At 56.1% G+C, this 25,944-nt stretch overlaps 2 protein-coding genes across 4 annotated transcripts in view; both read left to right on the plus strand.

Annotated features, from left to right (window-relative positions):
- The window catches only part of LOC135305654 (glutamic acid-rich protein-like), a 217,310-nt gene that overhangs the window by 53,801 nt on the left and 137,565 nt on the right, over positions 1-25,944 (plus strand). The gene's annotated exons all lie outside the window — the stretch shown is intronic.
- LOC135305651 (zinc finger protein 239-like) lies at positions 6,098-15,198 on the plus strand. 3 transcript variants are annotated; one of them, XR_010366670.1, is made up of 5 exons: positions 6,098-6,222; positions 11,892-11,987; positions 13,692-13,770; positions 13,955-14,942; positions 15,069-15,198. XR_010366670.1 is itself a non-coding variant. In XM_064429393.1 (4 exons), exons 1-4 carry the CDS (start codon positions 6,187-6,189, stop codon positions 14,623-14,625), a joined length of 882 nt encoding a protein of 293 aa, XP_064285463.1. In that variant the 5' UTR covers positions 6,098-6,186; the 3' UTR covers positions 14,626-15,191. The 3 variants fall into 3 exon arrangements, 2 of the variants coding, with proteins under 2 accessions (XP_064285463.1, XP_064285464.1); XM_064429393.1 differs by having other exon boundaries at positions 13,955-15,191; XM_064429394.1 differs by lacking the exons at positions 6,098-6,222; positions 11,892-11,987 and adding an exon at positions 12,786-13,582 and having other exon boundaries at positions 13,955-15,191.

Raw genomic sequence — 25,944 nt, forward strand, 5'->3', positions numbered from 1 at the left:
CTGGTGGCCAGGTTGAGGAAGAGGTTGTCATCCTTCATGTCATCCTTCATGTCATCCTCGCTGTCTCCTGCAGCAGCAGCCCCACCCGGTACAGCTTCTCTGGGGGCTCCTTCTCCTTCCCTGGGGTGAGACCAGGCTGTCAGGGCTCTGCCCAGGGCCCCAGCTGTCAGGGAACCAGGACAAGCAAAACCTGCTTGGATGGCAGCCACCAGGGCTGGGCAGAGCAGCTCAGCTCCAGCACAAGGGCTGCATGTTCCCATCCCATGACCCTGGTGCAGTGACACGGGCTGGCTTTCTTTGCTTCTCATTGCCAAGGCATGTGTGCAGCTGTAACTTACCAGGGCCCTGCAGCACAGTGTGCCTGTGGCTCTCTCCCTTCTTCTAGGGCAGACGAATATCCTGCATCCAAGGATGACAGAACACCTCTTCTAATGAGGGTCTGGCCAAGGGGTGCATGGATAAACACCACCCAATCAGATTTTGGCACTCTGGGGAGAGAAACCAGAAACTGCCCGTCAGCTGGAGAAGGCTCCTGTCTGCTTTGCCCCACTATTCCCATGCCCAGGCCATGCTGGATGCGCTGAGCTGGGCCTGAACTTTCCCATCAATTCTTGGTTTTGGGGGAGAGCAGGACATGTGCCACCTCCTCAGCAGCTGCCAGAGCGGGATGCTCCCGAGCCCGCTGCTGTCTCCCAGCACTGGTATTGCACCCATGCCCAGAGAAGAGGATCCACCTGGAGAGAGCCGTTGTGGCAGCGAGAGCTGGCCCCAGCTGAAGTTCCAGCCCCTCCTGAAAGGCATCTTCCCACAGACCATCTCATGCAGCAGGATGCCCAGGGACCAGATGGTAGCTGGCTCGCCATGGTACCAGCCAAAGCGGGTCCATTCCGGGGGGCTGTATGATGGTGTTCCTGTGGAATACAGATGGAGTTCATCAGGGGGATGCTGCTGCTCCCACAGCCTGGCCCCAGCATCCCTGGGCAAGCGGGGGCTGCATCAGTGGCACACAGGGTGACCACTGTCCTCTCACCAGCATCTGGGACTGGTGTACAAACTTGGGATTGCAAAAGAAGCCACTGGTGTGGGAAGGGGACAGTGGAAGCCCTGGCTAGGCCTGACCATCACATGCAAAGGAAATACCCACTGCGTGCTGGGGAAAAACCATGCCCTCATTCTCCCTGTCTGCATTGCCCCAAACATATTATAAAGGCAAGACAAACAGGGCAAGTGGAGCAGTCCAAGCCCTTCCTCTTGCCTGCACACAAACCGGCTGGGGCACAGGTTCTGACCTCCCTCTCTGCTACCCCCACCCACGGCTGTTTTTGTCAGGCTGGCTGCCCCAGCCCAGCCCCAGTCCTGGGCACAGTGGTGGGCAAAGGCTGCCAGCAGGGCTGGAAGATGGCTCCCCACCCAGCCCTGCTCTAAAGCAACTCAGCTGCAGATTCAGTCCCCTGAGTGGCAGCAAAAGGGAGAATCCCCGCTGCCACACCCAGCTTGGGCTGTGAGATGCTGGGCCGTGAGATGGCAGGAGCGGGAGCACAGCCCTGTGTAGGCTCACCTGCAAAGTGAGTGTAGGCTGTCTCTTGCAGGTAGGTGCCACAGCCAAAGTCAATCAATTTGGCCTGCCCGGTGGCCAGGTCAACCAGGATGTTCTCTGGTTTGATATCGCGGTGCAGGACCCTGCAGCTGGTGCAGCGCCGCACGGCCTCCAGCACCTGGCGGAACAGCTGCCGCGCCACCTCCTCACGCAGGAACCCCCGTGCTTGAATGAAATGCAGGAGGTCCTGAGACTGCTCTGGCCGCTCCAGCACCATCACAATGTCGCTGGGGAGCTCAAGCCACTCCAGCAGCTGGATGACACCGGGGAAGCCAGTGGACACCTTGTCCAGCAGCACAACCTCCAGGGGAGCGCTGGTGCCGTCGGGCTGCAGGAGGAGCACGATGCCGTCAGTGGGGCCGATGCTGGGCCAGGGCTGGGCAACCCCTCAGCCAGTCCGGGATGCTCTGCGCCCTGCGATGGCCCCACGCCCGCTCTCCCTCGAGATGTCCTGGCGGCTTCCACCCTGCCGGGGCTCGGCTCATCCCCGCCCGGCACGGCCCATCTTCTCCCGCTGTCCCGGCTCACTCACCAGCTCGCTCCAATGCCAGATGCGGTTCCGAGGCACCCTTTTGATGGCCACCTGCAAGCCAAGGGGAGCAGCGGGCTGAGCTCAACGCCCGCCCCTGCCCAGCCCCATCCTCCTCCTCCTGCGCCCCCTCCTCCTCCGCCCACCGCCGGCCCCGCCGCTCACCGGGGCGCCATCCGAGAGCCGCGTTGCTGCGAAGACGCTGCCGAATCCGCCGCACCCCAGCAGGGAACCCAGCCGGTACCGCTCCTGCAGGGACTCCTGCGCCTTCCCTGCGGGCGGGACGCGGCTGTCAGCGCTCGGCCCGGGGCCAGCAACGGCCCCCGAGCGCCCCTCACCCGCCCCGGCCCGGCCATCCCCCGGCGTTCGCTCCTTGCAACGCGACCCGGGAGCCGCGGGGCCGGGGGCCGCGCTGCCGAGCGGCGGAGCTCGGGCCGGGCAAGCCGCAGCGGAGGCGGCGGGAGCGGCGGGGCCGCGTGTGTCCTCCGCGGGCCCCGGGAGGAGCCGGGGCCGGGGCCGGGGCCGGGGTCGGGGCCGGGGCCGGGGCCGGGGCCGGGGCCGGGGTCGGGGTCGGGGTCGGGGTCGGGGCCGGGCTCGGGCCAGGCGGAGCCAAAAGCCGGCGATGCCGCCCCAGGCACTGAACCCCGCCCAGCAGCGCCAGCGCCAGCACGGCGGGAGCCGGGCTGGGACCAGACCTCGGTGGGACGGCCGGGGGCGGACACGGGGCAGCCCCGCCCGGGGCCGGGGGCGGGCCGGGGGCATGGCCCGGCCGGGCACGGGGAGAGGGAGGCGGGGAGAGGAGGGGAGACCGGGAAAGGGAGAGCAGGAGAGGTGCGGGACAGCGGGGAGGGAGAGGGAGAGGAGAACGGAATCTAAAGTTTTTTCTCTTGCTGCTGCTGCTGCCGCTGCTGCTGCTGCCGCTGCTGCTGCCGCTGCTGCAACTGAAGCTCCGGGGCCGTTTGTCCCCGTGTCCGTTTGTCCATTGCCCACTCGCCCCCGCCCCGAGCCCCACGTTCCCCGAGGGCAGCCCCTGAGCCTGTCCAAACACGGGAACTTTGCCGAGTTCAGCCAAGAGCCAGAGTCTGGACTCCTGCACAGTGGCTCAGGAATCCCCTCAGTCCCTGCTGTGCATTGTCCCTGCTGAGGGTCAAACACTCTCAGAGCGTGTTCCCTCATTGCAGAATTTGTACCTGACACAAACACTGCACTTACCTCTCAAACATTGCTTTCCAAGAAAAAAAGGGGATGTCAAACTGTGTGCAGGTCATGGTATGTTAAAATGTCTAAAACTTGCCAACTCGTGGATCTTAGAGGTGAGATCTGTTTGGAATTAATGGGATGGACAACTAGTGCAAGATGGAAAAGGGGAGCATAAAAATAAATAGAGAAAAACGTCTTGAATTGTTTCAATTTTCATTTAATTTCTTAAAAGCTCTTTCAGTTTTACCAGAATCTTCTCCTCAATCCTGTTTGCTTTTTCCAAGAACCTTGCCTGGAGAACGAGGTGCAGCTTCTGTCACAAGGTTGCCACCAACTGCAGCTTTCCACACTGTGTGTGCAGCACAACACTTGCAGCAAAGCAGGACAAATATTTGAAGAATTTTGCAGCTTGTTCTTTTCTTTTCCTTGTGGGCTGGGCAGTTGTGCCATTGGTAAGGTTTTCATTGTTACTGTTCTACCCTAAGAAAACATGACAGGCTACCAAGAACTCCTGGGGAATGCAAGCCTGACTGAATGCAAAGAAAGAATCTGCAGAGCCTGCAGCCAGAAGTGGAGAGCTGTGTGATCATCATTCCAACACCCCCAAGGACATCTTGAAAGTGATCTAGAAGATGAAAATGGGCTGACAGAGGGAGTTTGTTTCTGTGCTCACTTCAGATTCTTCTACATCTGAAATCAATTCTACAGTCTCCATCTAAATCAAGAGTACAGTCAGTTCATGAAAAGCCCCAGAACCATCTGCACCTCTCAGGAGATGACTGAAATAATCTGTAAAGGAAAAATGCAGGAGAAATGCATTTCTCAGCACTGCGGTATTTGCCTGCCTGAAACCCTCCTCCATTTCCGCCCCATCCCTGGATCTGTTGGTGTCAGTTCTGTATTTGGTGGTGCCTCCAGCCCTGAATCCCCTCATCTACAGCCTGAGGAACCAGGAGCTCAAGGCTGCAGTGTGGAGACTGATGACTGGACATCTTAGGAAGCATTAAACTGATTGCCAATTTCTGCAAATCACTTGTAACAAAATTAATTTTTGATAGTTCTGTTGGTTTGGTTCTTTGATTTCCCTGTCTTTTTTTTATATTCTCCCTAAAGCTAGATGATTGTTTCTGCCATTTCTGACTTTGTTTCTCTCCACCTTCCCTGTGGCCAGACTGTGACAATGAGGAGCAGTGTTCTCAGTGACTTTAAAAGAACTAAAGGATCTCCCAGCAGAGTTTTCTCCAGAGATCCCTCTATTCTTGCTATCTCTGGAGCTGCAGCATCAATGTCTGTGTGCAGAGCTGGGGCAGATCAGTGCTGGCACAGCAGCTGTGCCCAGCAGCAGCAGCAGCACTTGGTGTTGGCAGTGCTGCTGCCGTGGCCCTGCCCCGCTGCCCTGGTGGCCCTGGTGTTGCTGCAGGGCCTGAGTGCTCTCGGGGCCGGGCACAGTCCTGGGGGTGGCAGTGCCGGGGCTGCAGCAGGGACAGGCCATGGGCACTGCTGGGGCAGCGCTGACGCCTCAGGCCAGGCCCTGGGGGCTGCAGGCTCCTTGCCCAGGCTCTCTCAAGAACACGGCCAGGCCAATGCTCAGCACAGAAAAGCCCCAGGGTGAGCAGCCCCAGGCTGGCCGTGGGCAGGCTGGGGGCAAACAGCATGGCTGGGGCTCTGCAAGGGCCCTGGGGAGACGGGAAGGAGCAGCAGAGCAGGGGCTGATCCATCCCCAATGCGCTGCACAGCCCAGGGCAGCGTCCCAGAGCATCCTCATGGAGCTGCCAACAACATCCCCCCTCTGCAGCCCTGGCCTCTCCCCCAGCTCACAGAGGTGCCGCATCCTTGCAGGCACAGCCACAGCAGCACTGGCTCAGGAGCCCCTGTTTGCATTGCACAGAGCAGGCAGGAGCACCCCCATGCTGCTGCTGTGGGGACATGAACCTGAGGGAGCACAAATGCCATCAGCCCCTGGGGCCAGCAAGGGCTGGGGGACACCAGGGAAACCACTCCGCTTTGTCCTGGCCTCTGCAGTCAGCCAGAAAGTTTGTTCCCATCAGCTGGGAGTTTCCTGTGCCACTGCAGACGCTGTTGCTCAGAGCCAGGGCTGCCTGGCAGCCAGTCCCAAACTGCCCTGAGCTTTTCCTTTGATTCACTTTGGCTTTCTTTACTGTTCCTGCTACAAACTTCTTCCTCTTGCCCACCACAGGGTGCCCAGAACTGGACACAGCACTCGAGGTGCTGCCCAACCAGTGCCCAGCACAGGGGAAGAATCACTGCCCTGCTCCCGCTGGCCACACCATTCCTCATCCAGGCCAGGAGCCATTGGCCTTCTTGGCCACCTGGGCACACTGCTGCCTCATGTCCAGCCTGCTGTCCATCAGTCCCTGCAGGTCCCTTTCTGCCTGGCTGCTCTCCAGCCACTCTGTCCCCAGCCTGTAGTGCTGCAGGGGTTGTTGTGGCCAAAGTGCAGGACCCGGCACTTGGTCTTGTTCAACCTCACCTTGTTGGATTTGTTTCCTGGATCCAGCCTGTCCAGGGCCCTGTGCAGAGCCCTCCTACCCTCCAGCAGATCCACACTCACACCCAGCTTGGTGTCACCACAGTTCTTTGAGGCTTCAGAGTGTCCCAATGGCCACCATGATTCCATTAAGCTTCCCAGTGTCACAATGTCCCTTTGGTTCCTTGGTGTCACAAAGTCTTTTGGATCCTTGGGCCCCACTGTGTCACAATGGTGACCTGGTACCCCAAGGCCCTACAGTGTCCCAGTGGATCCTTGGTTCCATGAGATCTGGCAGTGCAGCAATGCTCTCCTTGGTTCCCACTGTCTTCTATACCTCTTACTCTCAGACAATAGAAGAATACCTGGTAGATGAAGGGGAGTGGGAGTGGATATCTACTCGAGGAGGTAATAATAAAAATTCCTCCTGATCCCTACTCCCAAGTCAGGCGCCACTTAGAACAGGTATGAGCCCCTGGATCTGGAGAGTCAGCCACATGATTTAGAAGAAAATTATCCACCCAGTGAGCCTCCCAATTCTGATTCATCCGTGAGGATTACCACCTCTAACATCAAAAAGGAAAAAAGGGTAATCATGGTGGGTGACTCCTTTCTGAGGGGAACAGAGGCCCCATATGTCGCCCAGACCCACCCCACAGAGAGGTCTGCTGCCTCCCTGGGGCCTGGGTACGGGATATCACTGAGAGACTGCCTGGGCTGATTCAGCCCTCTGATTATTAGCCACTGCTGATACTCCAGGCTGGCAGTGATGAGATTGAAAACAGGAGAGTCAGGACAATTAAAAGGGACTTTACGGCACTGGGACAAGTGGTTAATAGGACAGGGGCACAGGTAGCCTTTTCCTCAGTCCCTCTGGTGTCTAAGAAGAACAGTGAAAGGAATAGGAGAGCTCAAATTATTAACAAGTAGCTCAAGGGTTGGTGTTACCTGCAGAATTTTGGATTCTTTAATCACGGGGCAACTTTTATGGCAGCTGGTCTGCTTGAACCAGACAGGCTCCATCCTTCTGTTAAGGGCAGAAGAATTTTAGCTAGTGAACTGGCAGAACTTGTTGAGAGAGCTTTAAACTAGGATTGAAGGAGGAAGGGGATGCAGCTGGGCTGTCTGGAAGCAGGCCCCAGGGTGGTAAGCCTGAGTTTGGCGTGAAATCAGCAGCCCAGCTGAGGTGCATGGATACCAGTGCACACAGCATGGGTAACAAACAGGAAGAGCTGGAGGCCACGGTGCAGCAGCAGAGCTGTGGTGTAATTGCCACAATGCTAATGTGGTTGGATGACTCACATGGCTGAAGCACTGCACGGGATGGCTACAAGCTCTTCAGGAGAGATACAAAAGGGAGAAGAGGTGGATAGGGGTGGTCCTTTATATTAGGGAGGCTTTGGACACCACAGGTAATGAAACTAATGAGGATGGAGTTGAATGCCTGTGGGTGAGAATTAGGGGAAAGGCCAACAAGGCTGACATCCTATTGAGAGTCTGTTATCGTCCACCCAGCCAGGAAGAAGTGGTGGACAACTCATTCTTTAAGCAGCTAGAGAATGTTTCTGCATCATCAGCCTTTTTTCTTGTAGGTGACTTCAACTTGCTAGACATTTGCTGGGAACTTAATAAAACTGAAAAGAGGCAGTCCAGGAAATTTTTAGAGTGTGTGGAGGACAACTTTTTGTCACAGCTGGTGGGTGGGCCCACCAGGGGAGGTACTGCGTTAGATCTTGTTGTTTGCAAATAGAGATGGGCAGGTGGGAGATGTGGTGGTTGGAGGCCACTTGGGGCAGAGTGATCATGAGATTATAAAATTCTTGATATTTGGTGAAGTCAGGAGGAACATTAATAAGACTTTTGTACTAGACTTTCAGAGGGCAGACTTTGGCCTATTTAGGAGGCTTATTCAAAGAGTTCCTTGGGAAGCAGCCCTTAAATGCAAGGGGGTTCAGGAAAAGTGGATGTGCTTCAAAACAGAGACCTTGAGGGCACAGGAACAGACTGTCACTGTGTGCTGAAAGATGAGGCGACGAGGCAATTGCCCAGCCTAGAGGGGGAGGGGAGGTTTTGGAGGACCTTAAGAATAAAAAGAGGATGAATCCTCTTTGGAAGGAGGGTCAGGTATCTCAGGAAATATTTAAGAGGGGTTCTAGAGAATATAGGAAAAAATCAGATAGGCCAAAGTTCATTTTGAAATTAAAATGTCAACTTTTATAAAGGATAATAAAAAAATGTTTTTACAAGTATATTAATGGTAAAAGGAAAGGAAAGACCAACCTCTATTCTATACTGGATGAGGGAGAGAACTTAGTAACTGCAGATGAGGAGAAGGAAGAAGTGCTTAACACCTTCTTTGCCTCAGTCTTTGGTGGAAGACGGCTTGTCCCCAGGACAACTGTCCTCCTGTGTTGGTAGATGGTGTCAGGGAGCAGAATGGTCCCCCCATTATCCAAGAGAAGGCAGTCAGAGAACTGCTGAGCTGCTTGGATGTTCATAATCTATGGGACCAGATGGGATCCACCCCAGGGTGATGAGGGAGCTGGCAGATGAGCTTGCCAAGTTGCTCTCCATCATTTACCAGCAGTCCTGGCTCACTGGGGAGGTTCCAGATGACTGGAAGCTGCCCAATGTGACACCCATTCACAGCAAGGGTGGGAAGGAGGATCGATCCTGGTAATTACAGGTCAGACAGCCTGACCTCAGTACCCACAAAGGAAATGGAACAGTTTGTACTGAGTGTCATCACCCAGCACTTAGAGCATGGCCAGGGTATCAGACCCAGCCAGCAAGGGTTTAGGAGGGGTAGGTCGTGTTTGACCAAGCTGGTCTCCTTTTATGACCAGGTGACCCTCCTGGTGGATGCAGGAAAGGCTGTGGATGTGTCTATTTGGACTCCAGCAAGGCCTTTGGCACTGTCTCCCACAGCACACTCCTGGAAAAGCTGCAGCCCAGGGCTGGGACAGGAGCACTCTGGGCTGGGTTCAGAACTGGCTGCATGGCCGGCCCAGACAGTGCTGGTGAGCGCTGCTGCATCCAGGCAGCCAGGCACCAGTGCTGTCCCTCAGGGCTCTGTGCTGGGGCCAGCTCTGTTCAATATTTTTATTGATGACATGGATGAGGGGATTGAGTCTTTAATTAGTAAAACTGCAGATGACACTGAGCTGGGAGCGTGTGTCCATCTGGTGGAAAGTAGGGGGGTTCTGCAGGGAGACGTGGAATGGTTGGATGGATTGGCAGAGTCCAATAAGATGGAGTTTAATAACTCCATGTCCCAAGTCCTGCAGTTTGGCCACAATAACCCCCTGCAATGCCAGAGGCTGGGGATGGTGTGGCTGGACAGTGCCCAAGCAGAAAGGGACCTGGGGGTCCTGCTCGACAGCAGGCTGGACATGAGCCAGTAGTGTGCTCTGGTGGCCAAGAAGGCCAATGGCTCCTGGCCTGGATCAGGAATGGTGTGGCCAGCAGGAGCAGGCAGGTCACTCTTCCCCTGCACTTGGCACTGGTGTACTTGGCATTATTCCCATGTTCTGGCACCGTACCTTGAGTGCTGTGTCCAGTTCTGGGCTTTCCAATTTAGGCAGGGCATGGAGGGGCTGGAGCGTGTCCAGAGAAGGGAAACAAGGCTGGTGAGGGGTGTGGAGCACAAATCCTGTGAGGAACGACTGAGGGACCCAGGGAAGAGAAGACTCAGAGGTGACCTTATCACTCTCTACAACTTCTTGAAAGGTGGTTGTAGTCAGGTGGGGGTTGGTCTCTTTCTCCAGGCAGCAACTGACAGAACCAGAGGACACAGTCTTAAGTTGTGCCAAGGACCAGCTGAGCTTATCCAATATAGGTTGGATATTAAGAAGAAGTTTTTTATATAAAGGGTAATAAAGTATAGGATTGGTTTGCCCAGCGAGGTGGTAGAGTCACCACCCCCGGATGTGTTTAAAAAAGGATAGGATGTGTTTAAAAAAAGACAGAACGGGGCACTCGGTGCCATGGTCTAGTTGAGGTGTTAGGGCTGTGTTGGACTCGATGATCCTGAAGGTCTCTTCCAACAGAGCAATTCTGTGATTCTGTGACTTGATGATCCCAATGGGTCCCTCCCAGCTCAGCCCCTTCTGCAATTCTCACCCTTTGACTCAGCCTTTGTGTCCCCTCGAGGCGCTGGCAGAGCTGTTGGGGACAGGGCAGGAGCGGGGCAGCACCAGCGTTCCCCTCTGTGTGACACCCCAGCAGTGACAGCCCCGGCGTTCCCCTGTCTGTGACACCCCAGCGGTGACAGCCCCAGCGTTCCCCTGTGTGTGACACCCCAGCGGTGACAGCCCCAGCGTTCCCCTGTGTGTGACACCCCAGCGGTGACAGCCCCAGCGTTCCCCTGTGTGTGACACCCCAGCAGTGACAGCCCCGGCGTTCCCCTGTCTGTGACACCCCAACGGTGACAGCCCCAGCATTCCCCTGTGTGTGACACCCCAGCGGTGACAGCCCCAGCGTTCCCCTGTGTGTGACACCCCAGCGGTGACAGCCCCAGCGTTCCCCTGTGTGTGACACCCCAGCGGTGACAGCCCCAGCGTTCCCCTGTGTGTGACACCCCAGCGATGACAGCCCCAGCGTTCCCCTGTGTGTGACACCCCAGCGGTGACAGCCCCAGCGTTCCCCTGTCTGTGACACCCCAGCGGTGACAGCCCCAGCGTTCCCTCCCTGCAGACGCTCCAAGGGAAGCGTCCAGAGCCGTTTCCAGTCCATGGAACTGAGCGGCCACTGCCCAGCCCAGCCTGGGCTGATGTGGATTCCTCTGCACACAGCTCGGGGAAGGTCCCCCTGGCCACCTGTACAGTGCCACAGACAAGTGTCAGACACAGTTACAGAGCTCTGCCCAGAGCTGACATGGGAATTAATTTTAAAAAACCTGAAAAAACACCCCCCACAAAGAAAAGAAAAGAAAAGAAAAGAAAAGAAAAGAAAAGAAAAGAAAAGAAAAGAAAAGAAAAGAAAAGAAAAGAAAAGAAAAGAAAAGAAAAGAAAAGACATACCAAAAAAAACACCCGACCACCCAAACAAAAAAAAAAACCCCACAAAAACCCAAAGAAAGAAAGAAATCCAAAACAAAACAAAACCAAAACCCCAGTAAGAACAAACAACCCAAAAAAACCCCAAAGAAGAAACCACACCAAATCTAACAAAAAAAAAAAAAAAAAAAAAACGAAAAAAAAAATACTTTTCCAAGTAGAGGTCTTCCATCCTTCAGCAGTCACACCTGCCCACACACAAGACCTGGGGCTGCAAAAAATGAGGATTCCTTTGAACACATTTGCAGGAAAAGCAGGTTTAGGACAGGCTCTCAGCAGAACTGTTCTCAGCTGAGCCCCTTTGGCAGCTGCAGGGCCATTGCAAATGCAGAGCCTCAGCCCACAAGGCAGAAAAGGGCTCCGAGTTCCCCTCCCCTGACACCAAACCCTGTTCCCAGGCTGCTTCACACACAGGATTCTTCTGGAGGGCTGCACAAAGCTGAGAGTGGGCTCTGGCTTCTCCATGCTGCGTGTCCTAAAGCTGCCTGGGAGAAGAAATTTCGGGTCAGCTCGGCTGGCACAATCCCTCCTGGCTCGGGGCACAGCGCCGAGAAGGGCTTTGGGTGCCGAGGCTTTGCTGCAGCCAAGGAAAGCTCCTGGCTCAGGGTCACCTTTGCTGCTCAGCCAGAGCCCCGACTGCCCCAGCAGCAGCAGCAGCAGCAGCAGCAGCAGCAGAGAATGGCAGCATTGCCATGGGCTGGCACAGGAGGGGGAGATTTCCCCCTAGAGAGAGGCTCCTATTCCAGTTTTTGCACTCAGGCAGCTGCAGATGCCTCAGCTTTGGCTGCACAGCAGCTGGAAATGCAAGTCCAGGAGCTCTGTGCATGGCCAGCCCCAGCAGGTGACAGCAAGGACAGGGCCTTGGCACAGTGACATTTGCAGGGAGCGCCTTCAGCAAGCGCTGGGGGCTGGGACTGTGTGCAGAAAACGCCCTGGGGGTCTCTGCTGCCAGGCAAAAGGAACAAAGTTTCAGTTGTGGTCTGGCAAGGAAGCACCAAAATTCGTTGTTTTCCATTGCAGGGTGTTGTAGGAGCCCCAGAGGAGAGCCCAGGGGGCCAAGGAATGGAGAGCGGGCACTGTGCAGGAGCCGGAGCAGCGAGAGAGGCCGGGCTGAAGGTGCGGGGTGGGCACGGGCTGGGAGGGGGCCCAGCCCGGGGGTCCCGCAGAGCCTCCCTGCTCCAGAGCCGCAGCTGCGACAGCGGGGCAGCTGCCGGGATCGCTGTGCCAGGGACGGGCCGCAGCTGGGGCTGCCGAGGGGCTGGGCTGGAGCAGCTTTTTGTCCCGAGGCACCGGGGGCATTGCCGCGGGGCTGGGGTCCCTGGGAAGGCGCAGCAGGACAGGGTGGCAGTGGTTGGTTTGTGGATTTGTTGCTGGGATGTTTTGTTGGCGGCCCCGGGCGGGCTGTGGGAGCCGGGAGCGGCCGGGCGGGCCCGGAGCCGCCCCTCGGGCCGGGAGCCCCGGGCAGAGCTCTGTGCTCGGGGGCCGGGCCGGGCAAAGGCTGAGGGAGAGCGGGGGAAGCGCTGGCACAGAGGCCCCGGGCTCGCCGTGCTCCCCTGGCCACGCAGCCGGGCTCGGGGCCGCCTCGCTCAGAGCCGGCCCCGGCTGCGGGGGTCCCGGGGCTCCCTGGGCAGGGGGCGGCGGGGGCTGCCCGAGCTCTGTGCCCGGCGCTGGGCGCGGCTGCCGAGGCAGCGGAGGATGCACGGTCCCCCCGTGCTGGGGCTGGCTCTGCCCGGCCCAGGGGCTGCACTGTCAGCCCAGAGCCACCTGGGGATCGCCCGGGACCGGCAGGGCTGGCAGGGAAACCGGCCCTGGGGGGAGCAGAAACGGGCAATGCGAGAGCTGGGGGTGCTCCAGAAGCCTGGACACGTTGGCAGCATGGGCAGGGGGACCCATGGATACCCCAGGACCCTGAAACAGGGACCCCGGACAGTGCTGAGCCCTGGGATGCCTGTGATGCCAAAGTGGTGAGCCCAGAGAAGGGGAACCTGCGGGATTGCCAGGAGCCCCAGCAGCCCAGAGAGGGGAACACCAATACAAACCTGACCCACAGCAACCCAGACAGGGGGGCCTCCAGGAGCCCAAAGTAGAGAGACCAGAGAGGGGAAATCCAGGGTTGGGTGTTTTTGCTGAATCTTGGTCATTTGTGTATTTTGGGAGACCAAATCTTGGTGTTTTGGAGGTTTACATGGGCACCAGATTCCCAGTGACTTCTAGAGTGTGGAGGCAGAGGGGCCCAACACTGGAACTGCAATACCTCAGGGCAAAGGTGACCAGGGTCAGAGAGAGACACCCCTCTGAGGACAATGCTCTCACCATCAGCATTTGCAGGCTCATGTGAATGCAGCAGGCTTCATTGGTATCACCCAGTCCAGCTGCTCTTTTTTCCTTATATGTACTCCCCTAGAATGTTCTCCCCTCTCTTGTACCCCATTGGTCCTGGTTTACTGCAATGCTCCGCCCCTGTTACCTCATTGGTTCCCCAGTTGGCTGCCCCTCCTCTGCACCACCTGTGCTCAGTTCCCATTGGCCCTTGGCCCTCAGACCCGCCCCTTTCCCCCCTTATCAAACCCTGTGTCCTCAGCCCCATTTTGTCTCTGTGCCTGGACCCTCTGCATTGCAATGAGCTGAGTTTGGAGCTGTGCACACAGACCTGCCTCTGGCCTTGTCCATCAGCAGGTTAAGCAAGCGTGCTCCGGGCCCTGGGAGTGCAGGTTGCTCACAGGGGCTCGTTGTGGATGTTCCGCAACACTAGGGATGGACTTGGGCAGGAGGAAGCCCCTAACCCAATGTGCTCATACATTATGTTTCTCCCCAAACCAGGATTTCTCATTCCCAAACCCTGGCCGGATGGAGGAGGAGGCTGTGAGGAAGAGGAAGAAGCCCCGGGACACGCAGGCAGGTGAGGAGGAAGTCAGTGCCCCTTTCCCTTTCTCATCTGCTCCATCTCCCAGCCCAGCAATTCCCCTGGCTGCAGGACAACCCCACTTCTGACATAGTCCTGCCAGGAATGGACTGGGGGATCTCCTGCCCTTCCCTCTGGCAGGGAGGCAAATCCCATCCTCTCCTTGTCCTTCCTCCCCCAGACAAGGAGCTGAGGATGGAGAGCAGGGAGGACAAATCCCCACAGAAGAACCTTATGGAAGAGGCTGTTCTGAGCAGCTCGACGGCCCAGGAATCCAACAGAGAGGGAAAGCTCCAGAGATCCCACAGGAGAAGGGGCTCCAAACCCAGCTCAGGGTGCTCTGCGGAGGAAAGCCCCACCCTGTGCCAAGAAGGTGGACAGAGCTTCAGCCAGAGCTCAGAGCTGGTGATGCAGGAGCAGCCTCATGATGGGGAGAAGCAATACAAGTGTTTGGAGTGTGGGAAGAGCTTCAGGCAGAGCAGCACCCTGATCCGCCACCAGATGATCCACACTGGGGAATGGGCCTACGAGTGTGGGGAGTGTGGGAAGGGCTTGAGGTGCAGCTCAGAACTCATCACCCACCAACGCATCCACACTGGGGAGAGGCCCTACGAGTGTGCCCAGTGTTGGAAGAGGTTTCACACCAGCTCCAGTCTCCTCATACATGAGCGGATTCACACAGATGAGAGGCCCTTCTGCTGCCCCGACTGCGGGAAGGGCTTCAAGTACATCTCCCATCTCGTCAGGCACCGGCGCATCCACACTGGGGAGAGGCCCTACGAGTGTCCCCAGTGTGCGAAGAGTTTCACCCAGAGCTCTGACTTGAAGAGACACCTACGGAAGCACCGGTAAGGCAAGCCCTGCAAATGTCGCTGAGGGGAGAGCTTCGTGCCTGGCTCCAGCTTCATACCCAATTGGAGGACCCATGTTGGGAAGAGACCTGTGATCCATGTTCATTGTAATCCATGCTGGGAAGACACCTGTCCCTTTTCCTACCCCTGCCAATGACCTGATGCAGGATTGAAGAACATGGGGGTCTGGCAAGGGCCGTATCATTGCATTTATGCTCTCCTCAGGTCATTGCCAGCAGCAGGAAAGGGTCTCTCTCTCTCCCCGAGGAGAAGGGTGTCCTTCCCAGGCCGGAGGAAATATGTGGCCAGGATGATCCAGTGAGTTGTGTTTTGGTTTTCCCTGTAAATAGTTTTTCTTTTCCCTTCTGTTACCAGTATTGTTTCTGTTCTTGTTTGTTCTTTATCTTGTTGCTGTTCCCAGTAAATTGTTCTTATCCCTGCCAGGGATCCTTGATTTTTGTGATTTCCATGGAAGGCAGGATGACAGCAAGCAGCAGCGCGGTTTTAGCAGGAGCAGGAAATTGGGGAATCCCATTTCTGAACCCCGGCCCGTGGAAACCGAGCATCCCAGCTGGTCCCAGCCCTGCTGGCCATGGCAACAGCTTTGGGAGCGGGTCCCTGGCTGGGGCTGTGGGAACCTCTTCCCTCTGGTGCCCAGGGACAGCACTGGAGGGAACGGCTGCAGCTGAGTCCCGGCAGGCTCAGGTTGGATCTCAGGAAAAGGTTTTTCCCCAGAGGCTGCTGGGGCACTGCCCAGGCTCCCCAGGGAAGGCTCCCAGCTCCAGGGCTCTCTGAGCTCCAGCAGTATTTGGCCAGCGCTGCCAGGCCCAGGCTGGCATTGTTGGGGTGTCCTGTGCAGGGCCAGCAGTTGGACTCCAGGATCCTGATGGGTCCCTCCCAGCTCAGCCAGTTCTGTGGATCTGGGGTCCCATGACCCTGGGGATGGGACTGCCAATGGTTGCCATGGCAACGGGCTCTGGCTGCAGGCCTGAGCTGATGTCCATGGCAACCACCCCTGGCCTGGGGTCTGCATGGAGCTGCCAAGGGACTGAGCATGGCAACAGGGGGCTGGGGATGGTGAATTAAGGGTTTAAAAGAAGTCGCAAGAGTTAAAATCTAAAGTTACCTAGATTTAGATTTAGGGGGGAGAGTATTGCAAGAGAAGTAGAAATAATAAGGGATAGTCAATTATTAGCAGATAAAGTAGTTAAGACCAGGGCAATATATCTGCCTGTCAGAAATCACCTGCTTGTCTTTACTGTGTTTAAAGCAGCAGGATGGGATGTGGATTGAATTGTTGAAAAGGAGACGACTATGGCCTGCACCTCGAACCTGAAATTTGAGCTATGACCATGGGGTTGGAATGCCTGCCAACAAGTCATATGTAAAGAGGTCAAATTGAGGAAGACTTTGCCTTCATCAGAAGGAGACCCCATCCCCTTTTAAAACCTCTTTACCATCCCCAGAAACCCCTGGGATGTGTCCATGGAGACCCTGTCTCTGCCAGTGACATTCCAGCTCTTGAACAGTTTGGAGAGACTTGGAACGTCCCCATGGAACCCCTCTGAGGGCCTGTGACAAATCTAATCCTTAGTGGGCAACCATCACCAGCCCCCTGTTGCCCCAGATCCACAGAATTGGATGAGCTGGGAGGGACCCATCAGGATCCTGGAGTCCAACTGCTGGCCCTGCACAGGACACCCCAACAATGCCAGCCTGAGCCTGCCTGGGAAGCCATTGGCCCCCGCACCTTGGGGACAAGATATGAATGACAAAACTCTTCATGCCAGCAGAGACAAGGCAGGGGCAGAGGAAAAGGGAGAGCCAGGCCCAGGGGACAGGGCTGCCATGGTGATGGCTGTGAGGTCACTGCCCCTGCAGCAGCCTGGCTGTCCTCAGCAGACATTCTGGCCAGAAGCGTTGTGAGGGCACCCAGCACATCAGAGAACCCACACAACAGGTATTCTGTCCTTGGGGAGGGGACAGGGTTTCACTATGTCAGGCTGCACAAAGTTCCTGCTCTTGGACAATTCCTGTGGTGGGGCATCCAATTCTCTGGAAAAACAGTTGCAGTTTTGTGCCACTCTCATCATTGTAAAATATTTCCTCTCTTTAACAAATGTAAATCCACCCACATTCAGTGCAGAGATACTGACCCTTCTTCTGCCACTGCATGATTTGGGAGAAAATACTTTTGATCACTATTTTCCATTTTCACAGACCTTGGAGAGGACCCAGAAATCTCCCAAGATGGGGTTTGGAGGCCTCATCACATAACCAGAAGGTAGAGTCTGATGGTTCTGAGCTCAGTGGTGTGGAGACTGAGGACAGAACAGGAGTAGCCTGGGAGGGATTGAAGGGTGGTTTCAGGGAGGCTGGAGTTTTTCTTCATTGTATAAAACAGAGAGAGGCACCAAGGGCATCTGGGGAGGCCCAGACTGGACACCAGGAGAAAAGCATTTCCCTGCCAGGGCAGGGCTGTGGTGCAGCACATCCCCCAGGAGAAGCCTGGAGTAGCCCAAGGCTTTGTGTGGGCAGGCAGAGGCAGGCCGGAGGCAGAGCTGTTAGCAAAGGAAGGGGCCAGCCAGGGGGGGCAGCCGGGGGATGACGACAGCCTGCAGGGACAGAGGCGCAGGGCAGGGACACCGTAGGACAGCCTGGGCTGCACAGGGCACAGGGATGGGCAGCAGCTGCAAGGCCCTGACACAGCCAACTTGGGCAGCACTTTGGCCATGGCTGCTGGCCCTGGGCCTGAGCCAGGAGCAGGAGACAAGTGACCCTTGCAGGCCTGGAGCCTCATTGCCTCCTTGTCCCTGCTCAGCAGCCTGGCAGGGGCCGCCCCATGGTGCTGCCCTTGGCATTGCACATCCCCACATGCCAGTGCCCATCCCGGGAAGAGCCCTGAGCAAGGAGGGAGGGACAGGATCTGCCTGGCCAGGGGCTGGGGCTCAGGCCTTGGCCCTTTGCATTCCTGAAACACATCCAGGTTTGCTCAGCACCAGAGACACCTTTCTCTTGCTTGTTCCCAGCTATCATCACTGCCTCCAGTGTTCTGCTCTAACTGGGACCTGGGGACACTTTCTCAGTCATGTCCCTCAGTGAGACCCATTAAAACTTCAAGAAACTTTGGAGTTTCAATTTAACTTTGAGTTCTGGAGAAGTCTTTGGAAGGCTCTCTCAGGGACTGAGTCTGATGTAAACAACACCAAAGCCCTGAGAGAGTCATTAAAGTTTTCCTAGTTAGTGATGGAGAAAGATTGCAAAGAGCTTGTAAGACATACACATGCCTATTTTAAAGGGTTTCTTTTATTACATTTCTCTTCAGAGCAGAGGCATTTGCAGCATTCTGTGATTGATATTGACCCAGGGTCTCTCCTCAGGAGCTCTGGCCTGCTCAGAGAAGCTGTGCCTTGAGCTCTGACCCAGTGTGGACAACCTTGCTCCACATTCCCCAGCCCCATCCTGTCTTACCTCACTCACCTGGGACCTGCTGGGCTTGCAGAGCTGGCTGCACTCAGCCTAAGAGGGATTTTCCCTTTTTGGGCTTTTTTGAAGCAATCCCAAACTCCTGAGTTTCCCCACTGAACACAGACACACTCCTCAGGTGTGTGCCAGCCCAAGGTGCCACCAAAACCACTGCAGGCTGCCCTGGGCCAGCTGTGAGGGTGGATCATCAGCCCAAGCTGCACTGGGCCACTGCAAGGGGCTGTGGCCATGGACACTGCCCTGACCCCACTGCTGGGTTTGGCTGCCACGGCAACCCTGAGAAATTAAACTGTGCTTGGAAACACTGGGGAGGACTGGGACATACTGGGAAACACTGGGAACACTGTAGGAGACACTGGGATATACTGGGATTCACACTGCGGAAGACTTGGACAACCTGAGAACACAAGGAATGCTGAGGGAGAATCTGGGTGGACTGGGATGGACTGTGGGGGTACACTGAGACACAGTGGGATATGCTAGAACATACTGGGATATACTGGGAGTGACACTGGGGCATGGGACATTGCAGGGAAGACTGGGAGACACTGGGGCATACTGTGGATGGCATTGGGAGGAACTGAGAGGGACTGGGAATGAACTTATGTGTATTGGGACAAATGGTCTCTACTGGGAGGGCCTGGAGGGGCATAGTGGATGTGCTTGGTTGTACTGGGGATGAACTGGGCAATACTGAGAGGGACTGGAGGGATTGAATGGGCTGTTCCCACCTCTGCCGTCTCCCATTTGCCAAAGCTCCCGTCCATCACCGCTCACAACCAAACAGCCCAAGGGATCGGGGCCTCAAGGGCAGAGCCTGATGTCAGTGCCATCTTTTCTTTTTTTCCTACAACTCCTGTCATGCTCCAGTCGCAATTGAGCCCCATTGGAGCCGGGACTGCAACGCTCGTCATGCCCCGCGCTCCACAGAGCCCACCCCGGCATCCGCCCCCCATCTGTCCCATAAGTGTCCCCCTGACCCTCCAGGATCCCTCAGTGCCCCTCAGAGCCCATTCGGGACCCCGCAAAAAGAGTCCCCGGATCCCCTGAGTGCTCCCAGCCCCACAGATGCCCGGTACAGCCGCTTCTGGGAATTCATCTCCTCTCATCCCCCACAGCCCCAGAGCTCCTCATAGCACAGCCCCGCACCTAAAACTGATGCCGTGCCATGCAATCTAAACAGCCTGGTTGGACCTCTCCCAGCGCCCCCTAAATGCTCCCGAACAGTTTGCGTTCCCCCCGAGGACCTCAGTTTGTGGCTCGGACGCAAAAATGTCCACCAAGTGCCTTCCCGACCCCCAAACGCCACGTTCCCACCACTTCTGGGACTTTATCTCCCGTCATGCCCCGCCATCACCAAAAGCCATTGCAGCTGCGCCTACAACTCCCGTGATGCTCCGCGGCCCATTAAACCGTATTATACCTGCGCCTACAACTCCCATCACCCCCTGCGCCCCAGAGAGCCCCCTTCGAGCCCCCCAAGGGTTCGACCAGACCCCGAAGGGCCCCAAATTCCCCTCCCTGACCTCCAAGGGCCGCCCTGGACCCCCAAGTGCTCCCCCGGACCCAGAAATGTCTCTCAGAATCCCTGAGTGCCCTCCAAGTGCCCACCTGGCTCCCCTAAGTGTCGTCCATACCCTCAAGTTCTTTCTAAATTCCCTCCCCAGACCCACAACTGCCTCAAATGTGCCCCAGAAATGTCTCTCTGGACACCAAAAGGCTCTCCCATGCCCCTGTCTGAGAGAAAGATGATAAAAATGATGACAAAATGACTGGACATATTACTAATTACCATAAAGAGGAAGAAATAAATAGCCAATAGATCTTCATTAATTAAGGAAGGGGAATGTGCTACAGAGAACCAAAGAACATTAATGTTCTTGGCTAATAAAAATGTACAGATTTTTTTGCAAATATAAAAACTAGGTAAGAAAAACCACTGTTAATATTATAAATGAAAATAAATATATACATAATTAAATAATCACACAAAATAATGTGTTACAGAATAAAATAAAAGAATAAATTACAGCAACATTTTTGGATATTTTGGGATGTCAGTCCCAGGTGGGTTATGACAGACATGGTGAGGTAGGGGGTGAAGAGCAGGTTGTCCAAAAAGGGTCAGCCCAAAATAGGCTCATTCGTCTCCATGCCCAGACCTCCTAAAAAGACATTCAGCATCAAGATCACTTCGGGAATGGTTCTATCACCTCTTCTCTGCAATGAAAAATAAAAACCAAACTCACATATGTGATTAAAAAACCAAAAATCATGAGGTGCACTTTGTAATCTCCCTCCTTAACTCCAATCACTGCAGAAGCCCTGGAGACTTGAAGACAATTGAAGGGAGACAAAGAGCTCCTGAGGGCTTTCTGTGTTTTAATCAGCCCCATGGTGGATTTGGGGCTGGGTCCAGGAGCCTCAGGCACTGAGAGAAGGATGAAGAAGCTGCTCAAGGAGTCAGCAGCAAAACTCCAAGTGCCTTGGAGCATGGCTGGGCCCCAGTGAGGGCAGGGAGTGCCAAAGGCTCCCCGGGACTGGTGAGAGCAGATCCTTGAGGCCAGGAGTGCAGGGAGCCCAAGGCTCTGGGCAGGGAACTGCAATGCTGAGCAAGGCCTGGGCTGGCTGGGGGAAGCAGAAAGGCCAAGCCCTGAGCCCAGCCTGGGCCAGCAGGGCCTGTCCCTCACGGGTGGCTCGGGGCTCTCTGTGGGGCAGGGGGATGTGAGGGGCAGCAAGGACAAATGCCATAAACCTGCAGCCCCTGCCAGCCTGGCCAGGGAGGCCGAGGGAGAGCCAAAGTGCAGCCCCTGCCAGGAAAGTTCCTGCTGTGGGGCCTCCAGAGGCGCTGCCTGAGCCCAGGGCACAAAGGCCTGGGTGCCTGTGGCCCTGCCAGCCCTGCCCAGCCCTCGGCCATCTTTCCTGCAGGCTGTGCCCCCTGTGCGTGCTGCTCCTGTGCCCTGGCCGGCTGCACTCGCCCCTCTCGCTGTGCCCCAGCATTTCTCACCCAGCGTTTCTGTGCCCTCCCTGGGCTCCCTGCACCCAGCGCTGCCGGCTCCTGGCACACAGAGCCGGCCATGGCCCAGCCTCACGCTGCCACACCTCGAGCACCACAATTCCACCCTGGCAGGGACTTTGCTTTCTCCTCAGCTCCAGGCTGAACCTTCCAAGCTGCACTTTGGGGAGGTTTCCTGCAATTCCCACTCCCAAGGAAAGCTCTGTCTCCTGCTGTTCATGAACAGAGAAGGGCTGGTGGGAGAAGTGCTGGTCAGAGGCTCTTTAGGGCACAGTCACAATGAAATTATTGACTTTTTAAATATTCTGTAAAAGAAGGAGGGGCATCAATAAATTTTCTACACTGGACTTTTGAGGGCAGACTTTGGCCTGTTGAGGATGCAGATTTGGGGAGTACCAAATCAGGTATTGATTTTTTTAAAAAAACAACCCTTAAAAACAACTAGTTCCAGGAAGGATGGAAACACTTCAAAAAAGAAATCTTGAAGGGGCCAGAGAAGGCTGCCCCCTTTGTGCAGAAAGATGACCCAGAGGGGGAAATGACTGGCCTGGCTGGGCATGGAGCTTTTCAAGGAAAAGGGGGATTAAAAAGGGATTAAAAAGGATATTTTTAGGGATTAAAAAGAGGGTGCAGCACCTTTGGACATAGAGGCAGGTAAATCAAGAAATGTTTAAGGATGTTGTTAGGTCATGCAGAAAGAAAATTAGAGAGGTAAAAGCTCAGTTAGGACTTAACTTGGATACTTCTGTGAAGGTTAATTATTATGTTTTTATAGGTACATTAATGTCAAAAGGAGGGGTAAGGACAACCTGCATTTCTTACTGTGAGGGATATGATTACCAAAGATGAAGAATGGGCTGAGGTACTTCACCCCTTCTTTGCCTCAGTTTTCAACAATAAGACAGGCCATCCTCAGGACAAGTGTTCTCCTGAGCTGGTAGATGGGCACAGGGAGCAGAACAGCCCCTGGAATCCAGGAGGAAGCAGCTGGAGACCTGCTGAGCCACTCAGGTGCTCACAGGTGTCTCTGGGATCAGAGGGGATCCATCCTAGAGGGCTGATGGAGCTGGTGGATGATCTCCCCAAGCTGCTCTCCATCATTTACCATCCGTCCTGGATCAGCAGGGAGGTCCCAGAGGACTGGAGGTGCCAGTGTGAGCCCATCCCCAAGAAGGGCTGGAAGGAGGATCTGGGGAACTCCAGGCCTGTCAGCCTGACCTGGGTGCCCGGCAAGGTTATGGAACAGATCACCTTGAGAGCCATCACAGGGCACCCACAGGATGGCCGAGGCATCAGAGCCAGCCAGTGTGGATTTCAGTATCTGCACTGATGATCTGTGTGAGGGGATTGAGTGCACCATCAGCAAATTTGCAGATGACACCAAGCTGGGTGTGAGTGTGGATCTGCTGGAGGGTAGGAGGGCTCTGCAGAGGGCGCTGGACAGGCTGGATCCAGGGCCCAAATCCAGCAAGGTGAGGTTGAACAAGTCCCAGTGCCGGGTCCTGCACTTTGGCCACAACAACCCCTGCAGTGCTACAGGCTGGGGACAGAGTGGCTGGACAGCAGCCAGGCACAAAGGGACCTGCAGGGACAGATGGACAGCAGGCTGGACATGAGGCAGCAGTGTGCCCAGGTGGGCAAGAAGGCCAATGGCTCCTAGCCAGGATCAGGAATGGTGTGGCCAGGAGGAGCAAGGCAGTGATTCTTCTCCAGTGCTCAGCACTGGTGAGGCCACACCTTGAGTGTGTCCAGTTCTGGGTCCCCAATTTAGGAAGGACATGGAGGGGCTGGAGCGTGTCCAGAGAAGGCCAAAAAGGCCAAAAAGGGGTCTGGAGGAGAAGTTTGGTTGAAAGCACATGAGGGAGCGGTGGTTAACTGGACGATGCTATGGGTAGACAAGGTAGTGTTAGGGTGCAGTTTGGACTTGGTGATCTCAAATGTTTGTCACAATAATGCGGAGTGGTTTCCCTGGTGTCCCCCAGCCCTTGCTGGCCCCAGGGGCTGATGGCATTTGTGCTCCCTCAGGTTCATGTCCCCACAGTAGCAGCATGGGGTGCTCCTGCCTGCTCTGTGCAATGCAAACAGGGGCTCCTGAGCCAGTGCTGCCGTGGCTGTGCCTGCAAGGATGGGGCACCTGTGTGAGCTGGGGGAGAGGCCAGGGCTGCAGAGGGGGGATGTTGTTGGCAGCTCCATGAGGATGCTCTGGGACGCTGCCCTGGGCAGTGCAGCGCACTGGGGATGGATCAGCCCCTGCTCTGCTGCTCCTTCCCGTCTCCCCCAGGGCCCTTGCAGAGCCCCAGCCATGCTGTTTGCCCCCAGCCTGCCCACGGCCAGCCTGGGGCTGCTCACCCTGGGGCTTTTCTCTGCTGAGCATTGGCCTGGCCGTGTTCTTGAGAGAGCCTGGGCAAGGAGCCTGGAGCCCCCAGGGCCTGGCCTGAGGCGTCAGCGCTGCCCCAGCAGTGCCCATGGCCTGTCCCTGCTGCAGCCCCGGCACTGCCACCCCCAGGACTGTGCCCGGCCCCGAGAGCACTCAGGCCCTGCAGCAACACCAGGGCCACCAGGGCAGCGGGGCAGGGCCACGGCAGCAGCACTGGCAACACCAAGTGCTGCTGCTGCTGCTGGGCACAGCTGCTGTGCCAGCACTGCTCTGCCCCCAGCTCTGCACACAGACATTGATGCTGCTGCTCCAGAGATGGCAAGAATAGTGGGATCTCTGCAGAAAACTCTGCTGGGAGATCCTTTAGGTCTTCTAAAGTCACTGGGAACACTGCTCCTCATTGTCACAGTCTGTGGACACAGGGAAGGTGGAGAGAAACAAAGTCAGAAATGGCAGAAACAATCATCTAGCTTTAGGGAGAATATTAAAAAAGCCAAACTACAGGGAAATCAAAGAACCAAACCAAAAGAGCTATAAAAGATGATTTTATTACAAGTGATTTGCAGAAATTGGCAATCAGTTCAATGCTTCCTACTATGTCCAGTCATCAGTCTCCTCACTGCAGCCTTGAGCTCCTGGTTCCTCAGGCTGTAGATGAGGGGATTCAGGGCTGGAGGCACCACCGAATACAGAACTGACACCAACAGATCCAGGGATGGGGTGGAAATGGGGGAGTGTTTCAGGCAGGCAAATACTGCAGTGCTGAGAAATGCATTTCTCCTGCATTTGTCCTTTTCAGATTCTTTCAGTCATCTCCTGAGAGGTGCAGATTGTTCTGGGGCTTTTCATGAACTGATTGTACTCTTGATGTAGATGGAGACTGTAGGTTTGATTTCAGATGTAGAAGAATCTGAAGTGAGCACAGAAACAAACTCCCTCTGTCAGCCCATTTTCATCTTCTAGATCACTTTCAAGATGTCCTTGGGGGTGTTGGAATGATGATCACACAGCTCTCCACTTGTGGCTGCAGGCTCTGGAGATTCTTTCTTTGCATTCAGTCAGGCTTGCATTCCCCAGGAGTTCTTGGTAGCCTGTCATGTTTTCTTAGGGTAGAACAGTAACAATGAAAACCTTACCAATGGCACAACTGTCCAGCCCACAAGGAAAAGAAAAGAACAAGCTGCAAAATTCTTCAAATATTTGTCCTGCTTTGCTGCAAGAGTTGTGCTGCACACACAGTGTGGAAAGCTGCAGTTGGTGGCACACCTTGTGACAGAAGCTGCACCTCATTCTTCAGGAAAGGTTCTTGGAAAAAGCAAACAGGACTGAGGAGAAGATTATGGAAAAACTAAAAGAGCTTTTAAGATATTAAATGACAATTGAAACAATTCAAGACGTTTGTCTCGATTTATTTTTATGCTCCCCTTTTCCATCTTGCACTAGTTGTCCATCCCATTAATTCCAAACAGATCTCACCGCTAAGATCCATGAGTTGGCACGTTTTAGACATTTTAAGATACCATGACCTGCACACAGTTTGGCTTCCCCTGTTTTTCTTGGAAATCAGTGCTGGAGAGGTAAGTGCAGTGTTTGTGTCAGGTACAAATTCTGCATTCAGGGAACACGCTCTGAGAGTGTTTGACCCTCAGCAGGGACAATGCACAGCAGGGACCGAGGGGATTCCTGAGCCACTGTGCAGGAGTCCAGCCTCTGGCTCTTGGCTGAACTCGGCAAAGTTCCCATGTTTGGACAGGCTCAGGGGCTGCCCTCGGGGAACGTGGGGCTCGAGGCGGGGGGAGCGGGTAACGGACAAACGGACACGGGGACAAACGGCCCCGGAGCTTCAGTTGCAGCAGCAGCGGCAGCAGCAGCGGCAGCAGCAGCAGCGAGACAGCGAGAGAAGAAACTTTAGATTCTCTTCTCCTCTCCCTCTCCCGCGGCCCCGTACCTCTCCCGCTCTCCCTTTCCCGGTCTCCCCTCCTCTCCCCGCCTCCCTCTCCCCGTGCCCGGCCGGGCCATGCCCCCGGCCCGCCCCCGGCCCCGGGCGGGGCTGCCCCGTGCCCGCCCCCGGCCGTCCCACCGAGGTCTGGTCCCAGCCCGGCTCTGGCCGTGCTGGCGGTGGCGCTGCTGGGCGGGGTTCAGTGCCTGGGGCTGGGGCGGCATCGCCGGCTTTTGGCTCCGCCTGGCCCGGCACCGACCCCGGGCCCGGCCCCGACGCAGGGTCCAGTCCCGACCCCGACCCCGATCCCGACCCCGGCCCCGGCCCCGGCCCCGGCCCCGGCTCCTCCCGGGGCCCGCGGAGGACACACGCGGCCCCGCCGCTCCCGCCGCCTCCGCTGCGGCTTGCCCGGCCCGAGCTCCGCCGCTCGGCAGCGCGGCCCCCGGCCCCGCGGCTCCCGTGTCGCGTTCCAAAGAGGGAACGCCGGGGGATGGCCGGGCCG

The sequence above is a fragment of the Passer domesticus genome, chromosome 8 (genome assembly GCF_036417665.1).
Source record: "Passer domesticus isolate bPasDom1 chromosome 8, bPasDom1.hap1, whole genome shotgun sequence".
NCBI lineage: Eukaryota > Metazoa > Chordata > Aves > Passeriformes > Passeridae > Passer > Passer domesticus.

Excerpts from the sequence above, each read along its gene's own strand:
- LOC135305651 (XM_064429393.1), top strand. The coding sequence starts at position 6,187 with ATGAAGGGGAGTGGGAGTGGATATCTACTCGAGGAG. Across the intron at positions 6,223-11,891 it reads GTGGATATCTACTCGAGGAG|GGTGTTGTAGGAGCCCCAGA; the intron begins GTAATAATAAAA and ends TTTCCATTGCAG. Across the intron at positions 13,771-13,954 it reads GCCCCGGGACACGCAGGCAG|ACAAGGAGCTGAGGATGGAG; the intron begins GTGAGGAGGAAG and ends TTCCTCCCCCAG.